This window comes from Jaculus jaculus, chromosome 10, assembly GCF_020740685.1.
Source record: "Jaculus jaculus isolate mJacJac1 chromosome 10, mJacJac1.mat.Y.cur, whole genome shotgun sequence".
Taxonomy (NCBI): Eukaryota; Metazoa; Chordata; class Mammalia; order Rodentia; family Dipodidae; genus Jaculus; species Jaculus jaculus.
The window spans coordinates 50526648-50545402 of record NC_059111.1 but is presented as its reverse complement, the minus strand read 5'-3'; the positions used below and the strand labels follow the sequence as shown (position 1 = coordinate 50545402).

Here is an 18755-nt window from a genome sequence, read left to right as displayed (position 1 = left end):
ATACTTTATTTGAAGCTTACAGATTCAAGGGAAGTTCCATAATGGCAGAATGCGTTAGTCACCTTTCCACACAGAGAGAAATACCACCACCAGCACCATAAGCAATCATACTCCAGGAACCCCAAGCAGAGCTCAAGCATTGTGCTTATCTTTTAGGCTAGAATTCAGATCTGCCTCCAAACACACATTAGGGTGTACACAAGGATCTGCCCGTAGTGACACACCTTCCAGCCAGGCAGCTGGAAATCCAAGAAGCTTTAACAAAGCTGAATGTATTGTGGGACACAAATTCAAGATACTAAATTCTGCCCTAGGCTTCCAATAGATTTATAACCATCTATTTTGTAAATTGTATTCGGTCCAACTTCAAAGGTCTCCATAGTCTTTACCAATTTAAGATTGTTCCAAAGTCCCAAGTCTCATCTAAGATTTAAGACACTTAACTGTGAGTCTTGTAAAAGCAAAATAAATTATACACTTTCAACATATAAAGGCACAGTGTAAACATTTCCAACTGCCATAAGGAATAACAAGGAGGGATTAAACCATGCAAACCCAATAACCATTAAGCAAACATCAAACACCTGCAGATCAAGTCCAATATCATAACCAGTGACTGACAGTCTCCATATATTCCAATTCTACCCTTACAGCTGGGAGGAATATCCAGGGAAAACTTCCATCCCAAGCCAACACAGCTCAAAGGTAGCTCATGCACAGTCCTGGTACATTTAAAGCATCTTCAGGATTCCATTGCAAACCACAATCCATCTCCCAGTGGCTTCTCTGGCTTAACAGTGTCATCATGCCATAGCTCAGGCTGCATCTCAGCAGCAGCTCCTGGAAGCTGGGCACCTTATGATTCATTCCATGCATTTTTTTGTGCTTTGCAAACTAAAACTAGGAGTTCAGGGCATAGTCCAGTCATGTTCTTAATTCAGGGACAAAATAAATCGTGACCTTGAAGATCAGGTTCCTTCCTTTCAGTCATTTCCTTTCAAAAGCATTTCTATTTCTACTACTAAGTCTTTCCTCATGCAACCTTTCCATTGTTTCAATGTAAAGTACTTGGGCCATTTCCCCTAAGATTGCTAATGTATTTGACAATAGCAGTTTCAGTAACCTAAAACCAGTCTCTGTGCCTGTAAATTTAAATTTGTTTAAATGTCTTCACTTTTAAAACTCATATATCTCAATTCCATATCTGTAGCCAAGCACATTAGTCCATTACAATTTGAATGTTGATCAAACTCTCTGGGCATAGGTAGAAGAATGTAGCCAGCTCTTATGCCAGTGGCCCAGTTCCAACAAAGTTCTCTGCAGTCTTCCCTTCCCCTTAGGAAATTCATAAGAAAACCCTCCAAATACAATTCTCTTTGTACTTAGCATTTTCAAATTCTCCCAGGAATAGTCAAAAAACTTTTGCTTACCACTCTGGAAGGAATTTTCAGTGGCAAGCAGCAAGTCCATACCCATTCCTCCAAAACAAATGTTCCAAAAGACAAAAATTCATATGGTGAGATTCATTGAACAGGATCAACCCACTGCTGGTACCAATTCTGTCACAGTTTGCTTCACATTGCTTGGGTTAAACATTCAAACCAGGTACTGTTTTTAGAGGGACATAATTTATTTGAAGCTCACAGATCCCAGGGAAGAGCCAAAGAAGATGGCTACCTTTCACAGGTCCACACAGTGAGAAATACCACCACCACCCCATAAGCAAGCACACTGCAAGAACCCAAAGCAGAGCTCAAACACTTTGCATACCTTTTAGGTGGGAATTCAGCTCCACCCCAAAACACAACTTATAGCCAGACAGCTGAAAATCCTGGAAGCTTTAATAAAACTGAATCTAGTGGGGGGCATCCATTTTAGCTACCTTACATGCTTATAAGGGAAAAACTTTACAAACCAAGCAATATTAGTGAAGGAAACTTTGGTAACATTTCTTTGTTAAATTTCAGCTAGTTTTATTGTGATTGTTTTTACTACTATAATTTTAAGCTAAAATTACATTACTAATTTGGAGTTCTGTAGATATGAGAGCGCTATTACACAATTCTGTTCATAAGACTAGACATGTTTTTGTATTCATTGAAGGTAAAAAAAATCTTATAGTGTTGAGTCTAATTTTTTGTTTTTTGGGAGAAAAGCATTAAAATATAATTTTCATTATGGATGCCAAAGGGTCATTCACATCAAAGAGAGCAACTGAGCAAGTTTCATGCATAAAAGAGTGCATACATCAGGCTGCTATTGTTCAAGTTATGCTTGAGTGCAAATGCTTCTGATGATAAGTCATTCAAGTACAAATTTTATCTATAGTTCAAGAGATTATAATTCTGACATATAAACATCTTAGATAATGACAGTCATTTTAATTCAATATAATTATATTTAAAAAGCATAAACCCTAAAAGTGATAATGTGTGTGAGTTTAAAGACTACCATATGTAAACTACTAGGATTACTTTAATGTGTTCTATTCAAAACAAATGTTCTTATTTTGATGATTTTTATAGCATGTATAATTAAGATTTAAGTCGATGAATTCTGTTGTTATGTATAGTTATTAAATTATACTAAGAAAAATTCCAAAATAAATAACTATTATTGGAGTAATAAAGTTAGGAAGGCTATATTAGATGAAACTATAATAGGGTCTTATATTTAGTCACTTAAATATATTCTATGAAAATAGATTATATTAACTGGATTGTTTTATTTATTTTTTAAGTAAATGGAAAATTTCTTAAAGAGCTAAATTATTACTTTACTTGTTTCCTTGTTAATTTGGTCTTGGCCCAATAAATCTCTGAGTGTTATATCATCTTGTAACAATAATCTGTTATATTCTGAATCCAAGTATAATTATAAAACTTAAAAATATAATAACTTATATTTTATCTTATTTTCATTTTTGACTTATGCAAAAACAGTAAATTACCTGCTAATGTGCACTAGAAGGATTAAATTATCTTGTAGGAGTATTGAAATGAAATGGTGCATATCTAAGCTTTTCTGTACCATTTTTGGTACAGAGAATTTGGAAATATCATTGTTTAACTGCTTTTAAAAATGTTTTATGCAGAACAAATAAATCTGTGAGTTTCTTCGGATGCTAAACTCCAGAGCAGAACCAAATATCATGACTGCCAAAGCAAAGGAAGAAAATTATTTCCCCTATTGCCTTGGCAGAGAGTTTACTTGTTCCATTTCCAATGAGGTTTTTCTGTCATATTTTGTCACCTAAGTTAACTTTTAGCTCTATCTTTGAGTATGTTATATTACTAAAAACAACAAAAAAACTCCAAAGCTAAATAATATTATTCACTTTTACTAAGTATTTCCATGGACTGGATTTTGCTGTGGTTAGTGTTCATATTACATCTTTTCTTCTCTCCATTCCTTTTATTTTTTTTAATAATTAAATGTTTATTCAATAAAAAGATGTATAAAAGCTTCCAAACCTGAGAACTCAACTTTACATAAGAGGATGACAGGATAGTCAGCATGTAACATACACAAATGGTGTAGCTATGTACCCTCCCTTGCCCTTTCTGTCCTCACTTCTTTCTCCTGTTTTGTCTTGTGAGACCATTCCTTTTAGAATAAACTTGTCTACTCTTATTTACCTGCCTTCAATGATCCTACGAATCTTTGAAAGCTCAGGCCATTGTGATCATCACATAGTAGTTCATCCTTGATTACAATGGAAATTTTTATTTAGTCATTTGATAAATTTTTATAGCATTTTCTTGCTACTGAATGGTTTATCTCTTATTTTATTGTGACCTCCTATCTTTGGCTGACTTTACAAGGGAAGTGATAAAGGTGTATTGATTGAATGGAGGTAGTCAGCAGACATTTAATAAGTAGACTGTGTTGAAATCATGGGACATCGATAGGCATACAGAAATAAGATACTGCCTTGTTCTAGGTAGTGTAATAAGAAAATGAAAATTAAGTACAAATCATTGTGGTTTTGATTAAAGAAGAACACTATGATGTGTCCAAGAAGGGAAAAATACTCTGTTGAAATGATATCAGAAAAAGATTTGTGCTTCAAAGACTGAATTTGTCATTCTTAGAGTAATTGTCATGATTAGGTTTGCTACCAAACTAATGCACATTCTGATAATTGTAGAAAAGCAAATTAATTGCCTTCTATACCGTATGATATAATAACTTATTTGCATCTAAACTGGGAAGGGTCTGAGAATCTTACCTCATGTTCCAGACAAGTTAGCTTGTCATGATTTTTAGATGCTGTCAGTAAGCATTAGACTCTTGGGCCAGAGATAAAGGCATCTATTAGTTCAGGCACAGCAGGAGAAAGAGTTTCAGGTCCCCTTCACTTTCTTTGCTCCCCCAAGTCCCACAGGGTAATGACTAGTAACCTCTTCCTTAGACTGTACACACAGTGTATGCATTGTGGGTGAAGAACTTCAAGCTTATAAAGCTGTTAGAAAATGTGTCTAACCTCTCAGAGTACAAATCTCTGACTTATCCTGTATGGAAATATTCTGTTGGTTTTCCATAGCTTTTTGAAGAGATGGTCTGGAACAAAAGCCATCAAATATTATAGTTTAGAATGTTGTGGAGAATTACCTCAGCATGGTGTGTTTATCTAGTCCTGGAAATAACCATTATGAAGCAATTATTGAAGAAAATATAGGTCACTGTGTTCTGAAAATAAAATCTAAGGGAGAAAGCATGTTAAGTAATGGAGACAATATGAACTTAAAAGGTACAACAAAAGGCTGGAGAGATGACTTACCCATTAAGGTGCTTGTCTGCAAAGCCTAAAAACCCAGGTTTGATTCTCCAGGTCCCATATAAGCCAGATGCACATGGTGGCACATGCATCTGGAGTTCATTTACAGTGGTTAGAGGCCCTTGTGCACCAATTATTCCCCCGCCCCCATCTGTCTCAAGTAGATAAATAAAAATCTTAAAAAGAAAAAAAAGTTATGACAGGGCTGGGCGTAGTGCCACATGCCTTTAATTCCAGAAGTTGGTGGGAGGATCACCACGAGTGTGAGGCCAGCCTGAGGCTGCATAGTCCATAGGTCAGCCTGGGCAAGAACAAGGATCTGTCTTGAAAAACCAAAAAAAAAAAAAAAAAAAAAAAAAGTGTGTGTGTGTGTGTGTATATGTATATGTATATGTATATGTATGTGTGTATATGTATATGTGTGTGTGTGTGTATATATATATATATATATATATATATATATATATATATATGAAAATACTGTAAACAGAAAATACATGCATCTTGTAAGAATGTTAAGAATGGAATGTATTATTCTAAATCGTGGTGACATGCTCTCCAAGTTTTTCACATTGATAAGTGAATTAGATATGAAAATACAATGACAGGAGACATGATTCTGAAATAAGTTGTATTTTGTTACATATAACTCTATATACATACATATATGCATCTAATATATATATTTTATCATACCCATTTGAGTAATTTATACATTTACAGTGAAATCATAATTCTTAAAGTGATAGGGTAGACTGAGTTTTAGGAATTATCAGAGAAAATCTCTCATATTGCAACAGTTCTTTCCCCAGATAATAGATCAGATAGTTTATGAATACTGCAACTTCTAGCATTCACACTTGCAGTGTGGTTGAGTGACTCCTGTCAAGGTCAAGAAAGGCAGCAACCACATCTGCAACTGAGTTATCCTGACTCACAGCATCCACTGCTGCTGTCTTTAGCTGTTTTTGAGAAACCAGGTGGGCGGGGGGGGAAACAACTTAAAATTTTCTGTTTATACACAGAAATTTCCAGTGTTTTCTTTTTTGTTTAAATGTTTCTTTTATATTACTATAATTTTTGTCATTTTTTCTTGTATTGCAACATAAAAACCACTCATGTGCTTTCACTTAAAATTGGTATGTTACACTATAACAGGTAAAAATTGCTTTATGCAAGCAATTGCTTGGGGATCAATGTACCAATAATTCAAACCACAGAGTGCTTATTATGAGGATAATAAATCTAATCATATAACATTGCCACTATTTTTATAAATTCTCTATGTTGCTCTTGTTTTGGGGCCTGGATTTGACTATTTAACATATGACTTACATGACAATCCTCTTCCACTTCAGAAATATAATTGCCTTACTGGGTATTTTAAAGAGCCTATCTTGAAAAAAATACATGTCATGAAGCTATTTGGGATTCAATGATAAGCATCAGATCTTAAAAACTAAGACACTTTAAATATCAGATTTAAAAACTAGAGCTGTCCAGAGGGGTGACTTGGGTAACAGAAAAGTCAGACCTCAGTCAGAGATGACCTGCTACATTGAAAAAGACTTCAGATGCTAATCCCAGAGGAATCTAGTTATGCAAGTCTGCAGACATACATGCTCAGTGCTGCTTGTCTCTAGAGTTTTCATAGAAAATAGGTGATGTGGATTTTAATATAGGATTTTTCATTTTTTAGTATTAACCAATCTTTAAATTATGAAACAGTTTTTCACTAAATTTATTTTTACAAAAAGCTCTAGCAAGCCACAGCTAGTATTTAATTTCAGAATGCTTCTTCTGACAAGAGGTAGGGTAGGCATAAAATACCCAAAATCATATTGCCATAGGCAGAATAGGGGCCTAAGTTTCCATAATTTCAGGCTTAGTAAACAGGACACAAAGATGAAGATGTGTTAGGTGGCACCTTTTATCACAGCACTGAAGATGCCAAGACAGGAAGATGGATCTCTGTGAGTTTGATTCCAGCCTGGGCTAAATAGTGATTTCCACTCCAGGTCAGCCTGTGCTAGAGTGAGACCATACCTCAAAAAGATACAGACATACAAAAAATAAAACAATGATAAGAAGATAAGATATAAATGACATAAAATAGAAATATATGTACAAAACAATATCATGCAAGCAATCAAAAAGTTACCCAGTGACAAATTGTAACTGTCTCCTAGTGAGACATCAGTAGGATATAGAGGACAGAAAGAGAAGAAAAAAATAACCAATTAAAAGGAAAGATGTTTTTCAAGGTGAGTGATGACAATGAACTCTGACTTGCATAGCATAAGAAACAAAACTGTACTGCCAGGTTTATAGAGCAAAAAGAATAGTAAAATAAAGTTATTAGTATTAAGTGTGGTTTACAAAATTATTGTCTATAGTTGAACAATGTGAAAAAAAGGACAAAGGGTAATCTGGGACAAGGCAATGACAATAATTTCCTTCATAAATAAATTAACTATCATAGTGAGAAACTTGTGGAATAAGCCTCGTATTTACCTTTGGTCTCAGCAAAGTCCTAGGTGCTATGGAGAAGAACTAAGAAGAAGAAAGTATCTGATGTATCTTTTTTTTTTTTTAAGAAAGAAGGCCTCATGAATTGGGGTTATAGCTCAGTTATTATTAGGGTATTTTCATAGCACTGTAAGGCTTGGTGGCCACCCCTGTAATCCCAGCAGTCCTGGAGGTGGAGGCAGGAAGTTCAGAAGTTCAGGGTCATCTATGTAGCTACTTGGGGCTAACTTGGGGTCCATGATCCTTGATTTAAAAATAAAAATTCAACAAAGTTAAAACATAATGTCAACTTCCTCAAATCCAGGTGGAAACTGGTAGTGTTAAACATCTAGTCTTGTTCTGTTTTTATTTATGGAGGGTACTGAGATGAGGTCTTTGTAACCCAGACTGGCCTCAAGATCCCTCTGTAGCTGTCTAAGAATGTAGTGTGGCTATGGCCCATGATTGGATGATTCATTATAAATCAAATTTAAAGAGTCCCTCACTCTTTAATCCTTTCCTAAAGCAACTACCTAACCAACACATACTCTTTTCCTGAGCCCAGTGGTAAAAATGCAAAAGGAACTCCAGAAACTTGAGAAATAACTTGCCTTAGCAAGGAAAGACTGGAAATGATCACCTAAGGTTAGGTAAGGAGAAGAGCAGGTTGAAGTGTCACTGGCCTCTCCTGGGCTTGAAGTAAGCCTTCAAAAAGTTTAAGGAAAATAAAAAGGTTTACCATGAAGTAAAATCTCATGGATAAGCTTATGAATTATTATAGACAATTATGTGAAGAAGATAAAGTCTAATTTTATCTTCGTATAAAATAGAACAAAACAAGAAATGTATTGAATTGTAGAAGAAAATGAAATTGTCTTTAGTGAGGTTTATTTTTATGTGTAGTTATCATAATAGGACATTATCTTCTATTTCAGATACATTGGCCTAGCACAGCAGCAAAAATAGAAGACTGCATGATGAAAGGAAAAGATGTAGTAAGTATAACTCATTGTAAATTAATCACAGCATTAATTATAGCCTTGCTGGTCTATATAGGAATAAACCACTTGTTTCATTTGCTCAAGAAGGAAAAACTATAATATATGCATATAGTAAGTATATTATTCTATAAAGTTAATTTCAAAGTAGAATTTGAAGGTAGCCAAGGTGCCATCCTGATCTTGATTTTATTTGTTTTTACTTTATTATGTTTCAAGTAACTTGAATTTATACATTTCTTTACTAATGCTTCTTCCTTGTGTGTTTAGAGAAAAATAATGTTAGACATTTTCTTTTTTAAATCAAGGGCAAAATAATTAGGCATAAACTTTGTGAGATTTTACTTCACTTAGATTAGTCAATGGGAGGCAAATGAAACAAAATGAGACAAAACTAAAGTTGAGGAAGCAAAGTAATGAAGATTGTCTACTGATTTCAAATATTTTGTTTGAGTCTCCTCTGCCTGAAAAAGTGATGTTCCATTTCTCTTCAGCATCTGTGAAGTATATGAGTGTGAAATACTATATACACCACCATCCCTCCCTGACATAGGGAGTCCGAGTCTGAGTAAGAGGTGTGGGTGTTTGACCTTGTATTACATATATTGGAATGAAATTCCACATGTGCTTCCTAGAAAGTGAACTGATTTTTTTCGTTCCATCTTTGAAAGTGAATTTATTTTCCAATAAACAAACAAACAACGACAACAAAAAAAGTAAATGACCAACAGACATTACACCAACTCTCTGTAACAACTGGTCATAGCCAAGGAATGAGTCTACACATTCTTGCTGTTTCAGCTGAGGAAGTGAACATTCTCTTAGGTAATGCCACTCTAAGATCAATGTGTTCTAATTCTCTCTCAACTGAGAGAAAACAGATGTTTATAGTTACATGAGGACAGAATATTTTCACCATATCTGAGTAGCCATATTCTACTAACCATATGGGTCACCCAAAGGATGGAAGTTTACACAAATGGAAAATTGAATAAATATGTCAATGTCCCCTGGACAATCAATTCAGTAAAACATTTCTCATTCTTGCCAAGGATCATGATGTCCTGTGAACCACTCATGGAAGTTGAACCTGCCTGTTTTTCTTTTTTTTTAATTTTTATTTATTTATTTGACAGCAACAGAGAGAGAAAGAGGCAGAGAAAGAGAGAGAGAGAGAGAATGGGCATGTCAGGGCCTCCAGCCACTGCAAAAAAACTCCAGATGTATGCGCCCCCTTGTGCATCTGGCTAACATGGGTCCTGGGGAATCGAGCCTTGAACCAGTGTCCTTAGGCTTCACAGGCAAGCACGCTTAGTTGCTAAGCCATCTCTCCAGCCCGTGACTGTTTTTCTATCCTAATGCTGGTATAATGAGATTTCAAAGCAAACTCTACATAATCTGTTCATTTTCTTAATACTATATGTATTGATTGTAAAGTATTAAAAGAGTTTAGTGTTTATTTCATAATTTATTTTATTGAAATAACAATGCCCAATTTGTGAAGATTGTGTTTACCAAATTATTTAGTTAACTTTGGGTTGAGGCAATTTACTTCAGCATATTAATCATAAAATTCACCTGGTTACTAGTGTATTAAAACATTGTGTGATGAAAGTAGATATAAGGGTTACAGAGTTAGAAAGTAGAAATAAGGGCTCAGAGGTTAAAGGAACTTTTTGTAAAGCTGCTGGACTGGGTTTAATTCCCCAGTAACCACATAAAGCACAAAATGGCATAGGCATTTGGAGTTTGTAGAGGTATTTTCAGAATTTGCACTGGCAAAAACCCCTGGTGTGCACATTCTCTCTCTCTCTCTCCTCTTTCTCTTCCCCTATCTATCTGCTTACAAATCATTATTTTTTTTAAGGTAGAAATGAGACTGTGTTAGTCAGGGTTCTCTAAAGGAACAGAACTAATAGTATGACTTGTATTAAAATGGAATTTATTAGATTAGCTTACAGCAGTCCAACAATAGCAATTTGCAGGTCTGAGAGTCAAGAAACACAGTAGCTGCTCAGACACTCCTCTAAGTGGGATACCTCAGCAGTCCCAATCCAGCACTGAAGGCCTGGAAGCTTCCTGGAGAGCCAAGGCAGCAAGCAGAACCAGTAGCCAGGTGGGAAGAGAGGATACTTTTCTTCCCAGAGCTTCCTTTGGTAAAGCTCCCTTCATAGAGGGGGCCACCCACTCTGGAGGAAGGGCTCACCCTGAGGGAAGGAATTCCTCCTTTAGTTAATCCTTCTTGGAAGCAACCTCAGAGGCCCATTTATGAGGCATGTTTGTGGATTCCTAAACAGATTAAGATGACACAAAACTTAATAAGAGATTGGGGGTAGGGATCCTTGATAGGATAGTGTACAAGAGAGGGCTGAATTTGATGGGTATACATAGTTCTTTGATAAAATGTATACTTTAATTTTTTAAAAAAACCTAAAAATTATAAGACTATGAAAAAGTTGCTGTAAATCTGGCAAGTTCTAACATTTTTAGAGGTCTTTTCAAGTAAAAAACTGAGTTATAAAAAACTGGGGGTAAAACATTGTGTAGCAAGTCATATGTGTTAGATACTATGTGTGATCTAGGGGTAAATGCAACAATGTATAAATGAAAAGCTATCTTCAAGAGGCTTCAATGTAAAACCAGCATTGCCCTATTTTAGCCCAAATAGCCTGCAGCTGGTTTTAGTGCATATCATTTGTTGGGACACACACACACACACACACACACACACACACACACAAACACTCTGCACTATTGCCTGGGGCTGCTTACATGCCAGCTGGAGAGGTGAGGCATGCCAACGGGGGCACACCAATTAAATATATTGAAAGTCTTTTCCTTTATAGGAAAAGTTGGGTGATAGGTGGGCTTGTATTTTCAGCAGTAGGGAACCTGTAAGTCCACAATTCAATACTATGTCTATTGGCTAATTTTCTGTCTACTTGTTTAAAATTTCTCTCAGTGAATTTGTAGTTTTGAGGATAAATACACCATTTTGTCAAATGTTGAAATTCTATAAAACCAATGAGAATTTCAATATTCTTGTGTGTGATATTATAGTATTATAGTTCTCTTCATATAGATGACTAGATAGATAAATCAATATAGTGTGTTTATATGCATTTCTATTTATTTATTTATTTATTTATTTATTTATTTATTTATTTATTTATTTATTTGAGAGCGACAGAGAGAGAGAGAGAGAGAGAGAGAGAATGTGTGTGCCAGGGCTTCCAGCCACTGCAAACGAATTCCAGACACATGTGCATCTGGCTAACGTGGGTCCCGTGGAATCGAGCCTCAAACCAGGGTCCTTAGGCTTCACAGGCAAGCACTTAACCACTAAGCCATCTCTCCAGCCCTTGTATACATTTCTTAACAGTGTTTTAAAAATAATCCCTTGATTCTGATAGAAATTCTGATAGAACATAGGAAAAATGATCTATTTCCATTATAAAATGTAGTTTTACTTTGTTACTAACTAAAATGTGCATAAATCACCCTAGCTTCCTCCCTGGGTCTTTTCCTTCTAGTGTCCCTCTGGCCACTCCTCCACCCACTCATTTTTATGATAAAGCACAAGATTTCTACTTTTGCAGGAAATAAAAATCAACCAACAAGCATTTAGTTTATACTCACCAGCTTCCTCCTTTCCATTCTGCTCTAGAGTGACTGTGCAAATTATGTTCGGGTACTACATCACTATAACAGGACACACCTTTTGACTTGTGCTACTGGAGCTTTTGATCCACTATGTACATTCATCCGAGTTGGGTACCATTTGGAGGTAAGAGGCCATTCATTACTGTCAAAGTGATGCATGCAATGGCTAATTTTGTTTTAATAGGAAGATTGTGGGTTCTTTCTCCAGCTAGATAGAAACAACTGGCATGTAGTAACATCATATAAGTGATATAATGGAATTATCTCTCTCAATATTTAAAAACCCTTGCCTGTTCTCTATTACCGAATCAATCCTTTTTAATGTATTTTTTGCCAAAAAATATTTGCTCAGTTTGTCTGTTTCAAAAACAATTTTTTTCAAAATTTGTTTATTTGAATGACAGAAGGAAGATGATAGATAGATGACATAAATGATAGATAGGTAGATAGATGATAGACAGATAGAAAATGAATGAGAAACAAAGAAAGAAAAGGAAGAAAGAAAGAAGGAAAAAAGAAAGGAGAAAGAAAGAAAGAAAGAGAGAGAGAGAGAGAGAGAGAGAGAGAGAGAGAGAGAGAGAGAGAGAGAAGAAAGTAAGAAAATGGATGCACCAGAGCCTCCAGCTGCTGCAAATGAACTCCGGACTCATGCCATCCCTACCTTGTGCATCTGGTTTACATGGGTCCTGGGGAATCAAACATGGGTCCTTTGGCTTTGCATGCAAGCCATCCCTCCATCCCCCAGAACAATTTTATTAACATCAAAATAGGCTCTTATATACCTTTTACTATTTCACTCCTCAAACTGAAAAATATATATGTCATGCTTGCAGTATTTTACAAAGGTCATGTAAAGCCTTTTGACTCTATAATAGCTTCTTTCCCCAGCCAGATAAGTTTGGAGCATGGGAGAGGAAAGGTTTTCAAACTAAATTAAGATAAATATCAGTGGGAAGAAGATGAACATTTCGTTCTCTTATACTCCTTCTCTAGTTGAAATAGTCCGCTATGGAAATAAAAGACCACTCAATTTACTAGCAGACATTTGCTCGCAAGCAGGTTCAAACATTAGTCAACAGACCTGTGCCTACAAGCTAGGCAGACTCTCACCTTCCACTTCTTTTGCAACTCCTTGGAGCATCATAGCTTATACCACAATTTCATAGTGAAGTATACAAAGCACTATTCTGATATCAAGAACTGTTACTTTTTGTTTAATTTAGAAGGCATTTCGATAGTAAGATATGGCACTGATAAACACAGAGTGATATTATATACTTTTAAGGAACTTGATATTTATATTCCATGTAAGGGCAACAGTGACTGTAAAATATATGTATAAATGTATAAAAACATTATTGATTTTACCACTAAAATTATTTCAAATATTCTTATGCTAGCTAACACTCAGGGGCTATAATGTGAGCAACATCAAAGTGCATATGGATTGCCTCAAGAGAATGGCTCTCATTGAGATCAACTGCTAACCATTATTATGGGGAAGATGTTTTTTTCATATTCAACATTTGATTGAGTGACCATACTCTTTTTGTTTTTGTTTTTATGAGTTGGTAAATTTATTTATTTATTTTCCTCGTTGTAATATTCTTCCTTTTAATTTTACTTTATTTTATTTTATTTTATTTTTTATTATATTTCTATTGTGCAAGTACAGGCAGTTTGGTACCATCGTTAGGATCATCCGTGACCTATCCCCTCCCCATTGCCCCATCCTTCTTGAGGTATATGGGTCGTTCATTGTTGAGTTAGCCCACAGTTATAAGTACGATAAATGTCTCTGCATATCATGACCTAACATGTGGCTCTGACATTCTTTCCACCCCCTCTTCAACAAAATTTCCCTGAGCCATGTTGGGTTCATTTTTGGTCTGCTTCAGTGAAGAGGTGTTGGGGGCCTCTGGGGCTCTGGATCTCTGATTTGGTAGGAGTTGATTTTTTTCTGTGTTGGTCTCCTTCCCCCTTGTGCTGGTATCCAATTCACCAGGAAAACAGCACCTTTGCTTATTTCGTCAATTTTCTTTAGTTTCAGCCGGGGCCCTTTTGAGGTATGATGGGGTGGCTCTCTCCTTAAGATCTGCATCTATCTGAAAAAGAGAAGCAGATTCTTCAACAGAGAGTGACTGTTCAAGATCGTGAGCTACTGGAGTTTTGTTTAGGAAGTCTTTTCCATTCCCATATCATGGAAAGTACTTCCTAAATTCTCTTCCAGTGGTATTCGAGTTTCTGGTCTTATATTGAGGACTTTGATCCATTTGGATTTGAGTGTAGGGCATGGTGAAATGTGTGAATCAAGTTTCACTTTCCTGCATGTGGTTGTTCAGTTTGTCCAGCATCATTTGTTGAAGATGCTTTGCCCAAAGTCTGGGTCCTCAAGTCTATTCCATTTGTCTATACTCCTGTTTTTATGCCAGTACCATGCTGTTTTTCTTACTATGGCTTTGTAATATAGCTTTAGATATTGTATGGTGATGCCACCAGAGTTATTCCTTTTGCTGAGGATCTATTTGGATATGCAAGGCCTTCTGCCTTGCCATATTAAATTTGAGATCATTTTTTCTATCTCCGTGAAAAACACTGTAGGGATTTTAATTGGAATTGCATTAAATCTATATATTGCCTTTGGTAGGATTGTCATCATCACAGTGTTAATTCTGCCTATCCAGGAGCATGGGAGGTCTTTCCATTTTCTCAAGTCCTCCTCAATTTCTTTTTTGAGTGTTTTTATGTTTTCGTTGTATAGATCTCTCACTTTCTTAGCTCACGTTATTCCAAGGTATTTTATTATTTTATTACTATTGAAAATGGGATGATGTTCCTTATTTCTTTCTGTGTATCTTTGTCATTTGCATATAAAAATGCTACTGATTTTTGTGCATGATTTTGTGTCCTGCTACTTTGCTATAGGAGTTAATCAGGTTCAGGAGTTTTGGGATGGAGTCTCTCGGGTCTCTTACATGTACAATCATGTCATCAGTGAATAGAGTTAACTTAACTTCTTCCTTTCCAAATAGTATCACTTTTATTTCCTTCTCCTGTCTTATTGCTTGAGCTAGGACTTCCAGTACTATATTCAAAAGCAGAGGTGAGAGAGGACAACCCTGTCTTGTTCCTGATCTCAATGGGAATTCCTCCAGTCTCTCTCCATTAAGTATTATTTCGGCCTTCGGAGTTTTGTATATTGCCTTTATTATGTTAAAATATGTACCAACTATGCCAATTCTCTCCAATGTTTTGATCATGAAGTGATGTTGTATCTTGTAAAAGGCATTTTCTGCTTCTATTGAAATGATTATGTGGTTTTTATGTTTAACCTTGTTTATGTGGTGTGTTACATTGACAGATTTCCGGACATTGAACCACCCTTGTGTTCCTGGGATGAATCCCACTTGGTCAAGGTGGATAATGCTTTTGATGTGTTGTTCAATTGAGTTTGCAAGGATTATGTTTAGGATCTTTACATCTAAGTTCATCAGGGAAATAGGCTGGTAGTTTTCTTTTCTTGTGGCATTTCTGCCTGGTTTTGGAATTAGGGTGATACTAGCTTCATAAAAGGAGTTGGGGAGCTTTCCCTGTTCTCCAATTGTGTGGCACATTTTTAGGAAGATTGGTTTGATTTCTTTCTTGAAGGTTTGATAGAATTCAGCTGAGTAGCCATCTGGTCCTGGACTCTTCTCTTAGGGGAGGCTCTTTATTACTTTTTCAATCTCCATGAGTGTGATGGGTTCATTGAGATGATTAATCTGCTCTGAGTTTAGCTTTGATAGATGGTATGTGTCCAGCTTTTGTCCATCTCCTCCACATTATCTAGTTTTGTGGAGTAGAGGTTTTTGAAATAAGTCCTGATGATTCTCCCAATTTCACTCATGTTTATTGTGATCTCTGCTTTTTCAGTTTGAATTTTGTTAATTTGAAGCTTCTCCTTTTTTTGCTTGTTCAAACTGGCCAGGGGTTTGTCAATCTTGTTTATTTTTTTATAGAACCAGCTCTTTGTTTTGTGAATTGTCTTAATTGTTTCCTTGGTTTCCAATTCATTAATTTCTGCTCTGATTTTAATTATTTCCTTCCTTCTGGAGCTCTTTGGGTTGGATTTTTCTTGTTTTTCCAGTGCCTTTAGGTGGATGTTTAGGTTATTGATTTGGGATCTTTCTGTCTTTTTTATGAAGGCATTGAGTGGAATTTTCCCCTGAGGACCACCTTCATTGTGTCCCATAAGTTTTGGTATGATGTGTTCTCCTTGTCATTCAATTCCAGGAATTTTGCAATTTCATTTTTATTTCATCCACTATCCATTTATTGTTTAAGAGTGAGCTGAGGCCATTAATATTTAGGGCAATGACTGTGAGATTTGATTTGATTTGATCCCTGCCACTTTGTGATAGTAGATGTGTGTTGGTGTTTTCATGGGCTTTGATGTTTTTGTGCCTTCTCTGAGTTTGGTTATTGTGATCTGCTTCTTATAGGCGTTTGAGTTTGGTTATTTGTTTCTTCTCTGTGGGCAAGGGATGGGGCATGGCAGTGGTGCGTGGGATGAGGTGCAGCAGCAGGGTGCAGGATGGGGGGGAGGTGGGATGGAGCGCGGCAGTGGGGAGCGGCATCTTGTGTGTGGAATGGGTGTTCTACCCACCTGAGAGTGGTTCTGCGATTTCCTGTCCCCCGCCCAGCCCTCCCACTGACAAGAAGACCCAGAAAAATCTTAATATCTTGCCTATCTTTCCCCGGGATTTGCAGCACAGCTAGGCAGTCGACATCTTGGCTGGAAGTCTATGCGGAAGATTTTAACTAACATATTTTAAATATTAAATTGCTAGCCCTGATTTTACATTAAATTTAAGTAACATACACAAGCAAATCTCAGGGTACTGGCTTACTTTTTTTTGAAATCATATATTTAGTATGTGAACAGCACATGTTGCTACTATCCTTTTCCTCCTCTCTGCCCCTTTTCTGAAGAGGCCTTTGTCATTGGGGATGCATGTCAATCCAATGGGGATTGTGGGTCATGCATTATGGGGGTGGGGGAGTGGCACTCTCTCTGTGAAAAATGTCCCAACATGTGGCTCTAACAATCTTTCCACCCCACTCTTACTCAAAATTCACTGAGCCATACTGGGAGCATTTTAAGTCTACTTTTGTGATAGGAACTTAGGAGCCTCTGGATTTTTGGTTGGTATGTGTTGAGTGTCCTCAGAATCTATTTCCTTCACCCTTGTGCTGATATAGATTCACCAAGAAAGCAGTTCTCTTGCTCACTTCCCCAGTTCCTCTGTGGTTCCAGCTGTGGTTGGGGAGGAGTGAGCTGGTTTGTTTATCTTCTCAGGTCCAGCTCCCATGTAAAAAAGAGTAACAGATTCTCCAATGGAGAGTTATGTCAGCACCAGTTAAATGAGATAACCATTGTTAATTAGGAAGAATTTGAAGGGTATAGCCAAAGATTAGTTGGAGCTTGACAGTGGAAAGCAGAATCATTATCTGGATATGATTCTGACTTGTTTCCCACTTCCAGATATGAGTTCCTTTCCACTGAGCCAATCCAAGAGCAGTTATTTACCCACCATGGCTGTGTGTCACTATTGCACTTGTGTGAGAATCAAGTCAGGTTGTTTGCTACTGAGTTGCTTAGATTTTGATTTGTTTGGACAAATGTTGGTCTTCTAACATTCCATGTGAATTTTGAGTTAATTTTTCAATCTCTGTGAAGAATGATGCCGGTGTTTTTATTGATATTTCATTAAATCTGTATAATGCCTTTGGTGGAATTGCCATTTTCAGAATATTAATTCTACCTATCCAGGAGAATGGGAGGTCTTCCCATCTTTTCAATTCCTCCTCTTATATTTTCTTGCGTGTTTTTATGTTTTCATTATATAGGTCTTTCACATCCTTGGTTAGTGTTATTCCAAAGCATTTAATTTTTTTCTTGCTATTGAAAATGGGACAGCCTCACTGATTTCTTTCTCTGTATATTTGTCCGTGGTATATAGAAAAGCTACTGATTTTTGTGCAGTGATTTTGTATCCTTTGTTGAAGAAATTTACCACCTTTAGAAGTTTTGAGATGGAGACTTCTAGGTCACTTATTTATAGGATCATGTCATCTTCAAATAGGGCTAACAATTTCTTCCTTTCCAATTTGAATCCCTTTTATTTCTTTCTCCTGTCTTATTGCTTGGGCTAGTACTTCTAGTACTATGTTGAAGAGCAGTGGTGAGACTGTGCACCCCTGTCTTGTTCCTGATCTCAGTAGAAATACCTTGAGTTTTTGCCCATTAAGTATTATTTGGGCTTTAGGAGCTTTATCTATCACCTTTATTGTGTTGAGATACAAACATGCCTCCATGCCTTTTCTTTCCAGTGTTTTGATCATGAATTGGTGCTGTATTTTATCAGTTGGCTTCTCTGCATCAATTGAGATGATCATGTGGTTCTTATGGTTCAGCTTCTTTATGTGGTGCATTAAGTTGACTGATTTCCATACGATAAACCATCCCTGCATGCCTGGGATGAAGCCTCCTTGATAAAGGTGGTTAATGCTTTTGATGTGATGTTGAATTCAGTTTGCAAGGATTTTGTTCAGGATCTTTGCTTCTAAGTTCATTAGGGATATAGGCCTATAGTTTTCTTTCTTTGTTGCATCCCTGTCTGATTTTGGTATTAGGGTGATGCTTGCTTCATTAAAGGAGTCAGAGAGGATTCCAATTATATGGAACAGTTTGAGAAAAAATGGTTTCAGTTCTTCTATGAAGGTTTGATGGAATTAGGCTGAGAAGCTACCAGGTCTTGTACTTT

At 36.4% G+C, this 18755-nt stretch overlaps 1 protein-coding gene across 2 annotated transcripts in view; it reads left to right on the top strand.

The window, feature by feature from the left end:
- Sema3e (semaphorin 3E) overlaps positions 1-18755 on the top strand; it is a 243072-nt gene that overhangs the window by 139956 nt on the left and 84361 nt on the right. For both annotated transcript variants that reach the window (XM_004662235.2, XM_045160898.1), the window contains exons 3-4: positions 8224-8283; positions 11954-12073. In XM_004662235.2, the coding sequence (XP_004662292.1) occupies positions 8224-8283; positions 11954-12073 (180 nt within the window). The remainder of the gene's footprint in view (positions 1-8223; positions 8284-11953; positions 12074-18755) is intronic.